The following is an 8,635-nucleotide window of genomic DNA, read 5'->3' as shown; positions in this document are numbered from 1 at the left end:
ATGGAATAATGGTCTGCTGGAGGCCAACGGTAGATTCTGAAGTATCCCTGAGGTGTACAGATACTGCAATAAGACACTGGGTAAACTCACAGTGGATCTCCTAACTCTCAAAAAGTGTTTTTTGTAAGAAGTGATTGCCCTGTGGAAAAGAGGAGCTCAAAGAAATGTTCCACGTGCTTATCTGACAGACGGAGAGAAGGAGAGACAGACAGACCATAGAGAGGTAGAGAAAGATCAAAAGAAGGATAAAGAAACTAGACAGAATGGAGTCTCTGGTTGATTTTAGCCCTATTTTAGAAACGACACCCAATGCACCAAAACACTCAACTAATCAAAAGATGAATATACTGTAGAGAGATTATTGTTATTGAGGAAATGGCTTGAGGTTTGGAATCCATTTATCCATGAACATTTTCAAAATTACTGTAGGTCTGCTGATTCGCCTTTTCTCAGAGGAAATATCCAACAGTGTAGCAGAACAGAAGAGAGGATGTGTAAGACTAATTCAATTGGACTGTTTCTTTTTGGTGTTCACAATGATTGATCTGCGTTCCTGTGACTGAACCACTACAAATAGGCAAGGGAACGTGACTGGAATCGAATTAACGTAATTTAACCTATGCCTGTGTGGATAGGCCTACAGGCATTACAGAATTACCAGTTGGCCTAACTAGTCTATAGGAATGTGTAAATTAAACATAGCTCGTGAGTTTAGAATTATACGGTTGTATCTCCGTTTAGGGCAGTTCAGAGATATTGAGCATCAAGGTTTTTACATTCTATTATGTTTTGTGAGATGGAACCGTTGTATTTTATGAATTACTAACTCAAAAATGTCAACATTTTAAAAATAACACCACACAGGCATTAATAAACACCTAATGGATCAAATTATGTAAAAAAACTCAATTTTGACAAAAACAGAGATAGAACCGTATAATTCTAACGTCACGAGCTGCCTCGGCCTGACTCAAAGATCACACAAGGACGTTCGTTTTTTAGGTGTTATATTTCTGAACTCATCAGCACATCTGTTTTTCTCAACTGGCTTGATCCCTGTTTTGCCAACATAAGATTCACACCTAAAAAAACAAAAAAAAACAATGGAGAGGTCGCGTCCTTAAGAATGCGTTTAAGAATAATTGAATTACTTTTTTTGTCTTTAATTAACGTCTGAGCTCTCATGAATACTTATGAGCACACGGAAAGTTTCCAAAGCGCGAGCTCAGTGGAAACATCGGCCAAACCCCCCTTACCTCCTGGCTCAGTCCCCTCTGGGAGATGCCGAGCGCTGATTGGACAAACCCACTGAATTCCACAGGATCAAAGTAGTATAAGAACCGCACCATGCACTCACATCCAGTCATTCAAAGAATCAACCATCATCCAGAGGACGTATACCCGCCACACGTAGAGCAGACCTCAGCATCCTCGGAGAAAATGCTTCTCAAGTTCGGCTTGGTCATGCTCCTCCTCGCCCTGGGGACCGCCGCTACCTTGGAGTCGGACACGGAGGAGGCATCATCACCGCGCCGGGCACGCTTCTCCGCCAACAGTCCAAGTGAGTAGGCCACCCACTGTTATTATGCAATTAGGTCGTATCAGCAGGAGCCATTCGTGTGGCCTTGGATGTGAGCGCCCTTCATCTCTCTCAAGACTTCTGGAACTTCATTGAACAAGTGATATAGTGTGCCCACCATTACAGGGTTGTGCTTGAATTACTACATTTAAACAAATTTCATGTGTACATTTGAGTTGAAGTTTGACCTTCCTCTCTCTCTCTCTCTCTCTCTCTCTCTCTCTCTCTCTCTCTCTCTCTCTCTCTCTCTCTCTCTCTCTCTCTCTCTCTCTCTCTCTCTCTCTCTCTCTCTCTCTCTCTCTCTCTCTCTCTCTCTCTCTCTCTCTCTCTCTCTCTCTGTAGCGGAGGTTACCAGGTGTTTGAACAGTGCTATAGCGGTGGGCTGTGGAACCTTCGCCTGTTTAGAGAACTCTACCTGTGATACTGATGGCATGCACGATATCTGCCAACTATTCCTTCATACAGCCGCTACCTTTAACACACAGGTAGGCCTACACACCCACTCTCAGCTACCTTACAGTTCACAGTTTACAAACATACATTAACATTCTTTACCGCCATGCAGTGCCTTTAACCAGTGTGTGTGTGTGTGTGTGTGTGTGTGTGTGTGTGTGGTCCTACAGGGTAAGACGTTTGTGAAGGAGAGTCTGCGCTGTGTTGCTAACGGTGTCACATCTAAAGCGTTCCAGACCATCCGCCGCTGTGGAGTCTTCCAGAGGATGATCGCTGAGGTAGCCTACACGCACACACACACACACACACACACACACACACACACACACACACATACACACACTCTATCCTATTCTATTCTATTCTACTATCACTACATAGTGTTTATTATTAGAAGACTATGTATCTCAGAGGTGCCTCTCTGGGTGATGGGTGGTGTGTGTGTGTGTGTGCGTGTGTGTAACCTTTGTATGTATTTGTGTGTGTGGCATAGGTGCAGGAGGAGTGTTACTCCAAGCTGGACATTTGCAGTGTGGCTCGTTCCAACCCTGACGCTATCGGAGAGGTGGTACAGGTGCCAGCACATTTCCCCAACAGGTGAGAGCACACACACATACACACACATGTACACACACACACACACACTTCTCTGTATGAATACCTAACGTGTATCCTGTGCTTCCTCTTCCAGGTACTACAGTACTCTGCTCCAATCTCTGCTGACCTGTGATGAGGAGACAGTGGCGATTGTCAGGGCGGGGCTGGTTGCTAGGCTAGGGCCGGACATGGAGACTCTCTTCCTGCTTCTTCAGAACAAGCCCTGCCCCACTGGTCCTAACCCTGCCACTGGTCACGCCCCCGCTGGCTGGCGCTGGCCTATGGCTTCACCCGTCTTTAAGATCCAACCCAGCCTCCGAGGACGAGACCCCACCCACCTGTTTGCTAGGAAGCGATCCGTGGAGGAGAGGGAGAGAGAGTAGTAGGGGAGAAAATAGATGCGCATGCACACACACACACACACACACGCATACACACACGGACCTACACACATGGTACACACTCTCACATACACTCTTGAATGCTTTTCTCTCTCTCATACACACACCTACCTGTCTATGCTCGCTGGCAAACACACACATTTGTACACGCATGCACACATCCAGCTGTCCTCCCCAATGATTGTCTAAAATGATTAACTTCACATTTGGGGTTGTTTTAGAATAGATGATGATTTTGATTTGGGGGAAATTACGCTTACTGATATTTATTGTATTTCTGTCTGTGGATTATACTTGATGAGGCATGTGGTAAACTCCCTGCTCGGATAACATTTAAGTGATTATAGAGAGCTTTTAAAAAGTCATAACATTGAATGTTAACATTTGGAACATCTGAATTGCCATCTAAGAAAACAACGTCACTGTTCCTTCTGTGTCCATGACTTTCTACTACACAGCTATAAGGATAGCTCTAAAAGGACACCATCTTATCCATCCATCTAAGATCTTTGCTGGTCTGTGATATTGTCCAACTGAATGTCTCAGCATTGGAGTAAGAAACAGATGTTTAAAAAGAGACCTCTGGGTTAAATTATTATTGATATTTATTTTCTTACCGAATGTTAATTTATGATGCTAGTATTGTATTTAATCTAGTTTTACGGTGGAAGAAGCAGCTGGGGTTTGATATCCTAATGTGATGTCACTGTCTGATGACATACTGTACGACATCGTCAATCTGTGATGATGTCGCTCCCCCCTCAGAGGGACAGTGAGGTCACCGCGCTGGTCGCAGGGCTCACTGTCTCTAGAGGAGGGGTTGTCTCTGTGTTTATGTAAGATCATAGCCACATATTGGGGTAAGCTCATTATACAGTTTATAATCTGGTAAGATCATGTATGATTTGAAATGTTGAGATACGTACTGTATGTGGTGTGAGATAGAGGTAGACGTCAGGTACTCTACTACACTGTGGGTGGATTGGGTTCATCTCTGTCAGAAATAAATGATGATGATGATGATATTGTCTGATGTGATTTTTGCCAATGTTATTCTGAGATTCACTGGTGATTAAACAATGTTCACTCTATCAATAGCAATGAATGCTTGCTAAAAGGGAAGTTTGCTTTCTCACAAATTCTAATAAACACAACGAAACTGACAAAACCCTTTTGACCATTAGTATTTTACACCTGTCTCAATCATTTAGATCTAAAACACTGGAGGTCTAAGGGAGGCTTTGGCAGTTGTCACCCTGGGCCCTGTTCCACTAAAGGCAATTAACTCTGATCCAGGTTTAAATCAGATTCTGGCGCTAATTTAAGCTTGCGGTCGGTTCCATCAATGTGGCTCAAATAATTCGCTGCTTGGTTGCTATGCAACCAATCCTTCTGAGTAATTATGGTCCCGAGCAGACTTACAGGCTGGTTTAGGTAATGTGTGGTCAAAACATCTCTCACAGGCGGAAACTATATCCCGAACGACAGTTCCTCAAGTGTCTTTTAGGAAATATTAGTTCCCACTTTATTTTGAAAGTGTGATCGATCGATATATAGATAGTTTGATTGTGTGATAGATAACTTGATATTTTGAAAGTGTGATAGATAGATAGATCGATAGATAAATAAAAAAGTGTAAAAAAATAAATAAATAGGTACAGTATGTCTATCAACTTGCATTGCCATCATCACAGTGGTGTGGCTGTGTGTGGCTGTGTGTGGCCCTTATGACTCAAGACATCGAGGATTGCTTTTCGGCAAAAAAGAAGGCCGGGGGCCGTCTTTATAGACCTGACGGCTGCCTACGATACCGTATGGCATCGCGGCCTCTCCTGCAAGCTGCTCCGCCTGCTGCCGGACAGGCACATGGTCAGAATGATCATGGAGCTCATCCGTAACCGCAGCTTTACCCTCACCACCGGTCGCGGACAGCTAAGCAGGCTTCGACGCCTTAAGAAGGGCGTCCCTCTGGGATCGGTCCTGGCCCCCCTCCTCTATAATATCTACACCTATGACCTGCCCAACACACTCTCGCGGAAGTACGCCTACGCAGACGACCTCGCAGTGGTGTACTCTGCTGGAAATTGGCAGTCTGTGGAGGGGATTCTGAGCCAGGACATGCAGACACTAGTGGCATACTTCCGGAAATGGAGATTGAAGCTTAGCGAGGCAAAGACGGTGTCGGCTGCCTTCCACCTTAACAACAGGGAGGCTAAACGTGAGCTTAGAGTACACCTAGATGGAACTCCCCTGCCATGTTCCGCTGAGCCAATCTATCTCGGCGTGACATTGGACAGGACGCTCACGTTTCGCCGACACCTCGAGTCACTGCGCAAGAAGTTAACAGCTTGTGTGGCGTTGAGGACCTTGCGCACGGCAGCCCTAGCCCTCGTTTATTCAACTAGTGAATACTGCGCCCCAGTATGGTGTCGCAGTGCCCACACCCGCCTCATCGACTCGCCTATAAACGAAGCCTTGCGCATTGTGACAGGATGCCTGCGTCCTACCCCCGTGGACAACCTTCCCATCCTAGCAGGCATCCAGCCCGCAGGCCTCCGCCGCATGGGAGCCACAGCACGTCTCGCCTGCCGGGCCGTGGAGCTTAATAACCATCTGCTCCATGATAGGCTCACTATAACAGCGGAGCCCTCCCGGCGTCTCAAGTCGAGACACCCATTTGTGCCTGCCGCACAGGATCTCAGGCAACAATGCAGAGATCTCAACATCAGTGCGGCAGGATGGGGGGATTATATGTGGCGCACGGAGTGGGAGGCTAACACCTCCAAACTCCGCGACCACATCCCAGTCGCCGGCCCTGAGCCCCTCGGGATGGACTTGCCAAGGCTATCCTGGGTGAGGCTCAATCGTCTCCGGACCGGCGTCTGGCCTTTCCGCTCATCAATGCACAAATGGGGCTTGGCCCCAAATGCGTCGTGCGAGTGTGGCGCAGAGGACCAAACCGCAGACCATGTTATCTTGGATTGCCCGGTGTACCACCCACCCAACGGGATGCATGGTCTGTCGGTATTAGATGACGAGACGATGACGTGGCTTCTGGAGGGGTGTCCAGAAATATAGCCCGGGTGAGCCCCTCAACCAGGTCTCGGGGTGGTAAAAGGGTAGCCCCTCGGCCCCGAGCCTGGTGGAGTGGAGAGGAAAAACAACTACCCATACGCAAGAAGAAGAAGTGGTGTGGCTGGCGCAGTGGTTAAGGCAGCCAGCTAGAGTTCCAAAGATTGCATGTTTTAAAAAAAAAAAAAAATTACATTTAACCGAAACCGATATCTGTCTGTCATCTATCCATCAGTAATCATAAGAAAAAAGAATCTATGCCAAATCCAGGGTCCAGTTAGAAGCACATAATTTACTACTCAGAAAGGCTTCAAACACCATTGTAATCGTGTCAGTTCTTGTAAATTAGCCTGCACCATCATTTTATAGCCTTCATACTTTTTTAGATTAGATTTTAGATTAGATTCAGACAACGAAATGCAGTAAAAAGTGTGTCAGAAGCAGTGATGTGAATAACGGCGTTAGAATAAACGGCGTTACTAACGACGTTACTTTTTCGGTAACGGGTAATCTAAATGATTACTATTTCCATCGTTATAACGCCGTTACCGTTACCGGTAATTCAATGCGGCGCGTTACTAGTTACTTTACTGAAGCTTCTCATTGTCATCCGACCTCAGTCACAGCTGCAACGGTGTTTTTGGGAGGGGCGAGACAACCGCTTAAGTGATCATGATTGGGTATGGTAGAGCCAACCATAGTTCAGTGTTGTGCGGATGTTTCTACACACAAACCACACGCGCGCACAGCACCACACACACACTCAAACTATCAGAGAGCAATGGCGAGTCCCGAGTGTTCTGAGGTGAACGTGGCGTTTTCACGGTGGAAATACAGGCACTATTTCAACTTCATTGAGGTAAAATGTAAAAACGTACATGTGATGTGTAATTTATGTCCCGGAGCTAAACGTTTGTCCACGTCCGTTGTAAGCAACTCTAACCTGATGAAGCATCTCTCAACGGCACACGCTTCTACAAAACTAGTGGCTAAAACCGTTGATGATGATAGCAGGCCAGGTGTGGCAAACGTGAGCTCCGCTAACAAAGAAGGACACGGAGCCACGCCGTCCAAGCAGCTAAAGCTGGATTTTTCTGCGTCAGCTCCACAAAAACTTGTGACACAGACTGAACTGAACGGAATGATAGGCAGGTATGTTGTTGAGAACATGCTTCCGTTATCAACAGTTGATTCTGACTCCTTCAGAGCCCTAATTGCCAAAATACCGGCGAGAGGAGGGGCCGGTCCGCCATGCAGAAAGACGTTTTCTAAATATATAGACGCCGAGTACGCCAAAATGAATGCCGAGCTCCAAAATAAATTTGAAGAGTTAGAATATGTCTCTACAACTGCAGACATTTGGACTGCACATAATAAAAGCTATCTTGGCGTGACCGCGCATTGGATTCATCCACATAGCATGGAACGAAGGAAAGCAGCCCTGGCATGCAGACGATTCAAGGGCCGTCATACTCACGACAGTATTGCAACTGAACTTGACTACATTCACTCATCCTATGGCATATCCCACAAAATAACATCAACTGTCACGGATAATGGCTCTAATTTCGTCAAGGCCTTCAAAATGTACCAGCCAGCCAAGGAGGATGACTCTGGGGAGGATGAGGATGAGGTGACTTTTATGAACATTAATGATGTCTTGCAAAACAGTGTTGGTGATGATGCTGTGATTACTTTGCCGCCACATCAGAGATGTGCATCGCACACATTAAACCTGGTTTCATGTACTGATGTTGACAAGTGGCTACTGTCAAGACCAGAAGCAAAAGCAATATACAGAAGTGCTACGACAAAATGCACAGGCTTATGGAACAAGGCTAGCCGTTCAACGGTGGCCGCAGAGACCGTGGATGATGTCATCGCAAGGAAGCTGCTAGTCCCTTGCACTACAAGATGGAACTCGTTCTATGATGCCCTTGTTCGAATCTGTGAGATCCCTATAGTCGAGCTGAACACCATCTCCTCCAAGTTCGGGTTGAAAGCCATCACTGAACGAGAGCATCAGTTCATCAGGGAGTACTGTAGTGTAATGAAGCCACTAACAGTGGCCTTAGACATTCTTCAGGGAGAAGACCACTGTTTCCATGGCACACTCCTACCCACGCTCGAGACACTGATGTTCAAGACCCTGGAACTGAAGAGTGGCCTGCAAATCCTTGTTGACCTCCCAGAGGCAGTTGTCAAGGTAAGAACTAGTATTTATCTTTAAATACATTAAATGCATCCATACATTATGAAAAGTTTTTAAATATGGTTAATGTGTAATGCTATTAGTGTGTGTGTGTGTGTGTGTGTGTGTGTGTGTGTGTGTGTGTGTGTGTGTGTGTGTTTGTTTGTGTGTGTGTGTAAGACAGTCAGTATAATATGCTCTTTGCATTATGTATCATTTCAGGCAATCAAAACAAGATTTGCAGAGGTGCTGGAAAGCGACAATGCTGTCTTGGCTGCTGTGACTCTGCCCAGGTTTAAACTACGTTGGCTGCGGACACAGGACAGGAAGGATAAGGCCAAG

At 46.0% G+C, this 8,635-nt stretch overlaps 1 protein-coding gene across 1 annotated transcript; it reads left to right on the top strand.

Moving 5' to 3' along the window:
• Positions 1-1,440: 1,440 nt before the first annotated feature.
• Positions 1,441-3,012, top strand: stc1l (stanniocalcin 1, like; the record flags this gene model as incomplete). The annotated part of the gene is made up of 5 exons (XM_080528655.1): positions 1,441-1,561; positions 1,922-2,064; positions 2,203-2,310; positions 2,526-2,629; positions 2,724-3,012. The coding sequence occupies 5 exons, from the start codon at positions 1,441-1,443 to the stop codon at positions 3,010-3,012; spliced, it is 765 nt and encodes a 254-aa protein (XP_080384781.1).
• Between the last annotated feature and the right edge of the window lie 5,623 nt (positions 3,013-8,635).

Source organism: Nansenia antarctica, assembly GCF_963989245.1.
Source record: "Nansenia antarctica genome assembly, chromosome: 4".
In the NCBI taxonomy this organism is placed as follows: Eukaryota; Metazoa; Chordata; class Actinopteri; order Argentiniformes; family Microstomatidae; genus Nansenia; species Nansenia antarctica.
The sequence above is the reverse complement of the archived record's forward strand: the minus strand, read 5'-3'. Positions and strand labels throughout refer to the sequence as shown.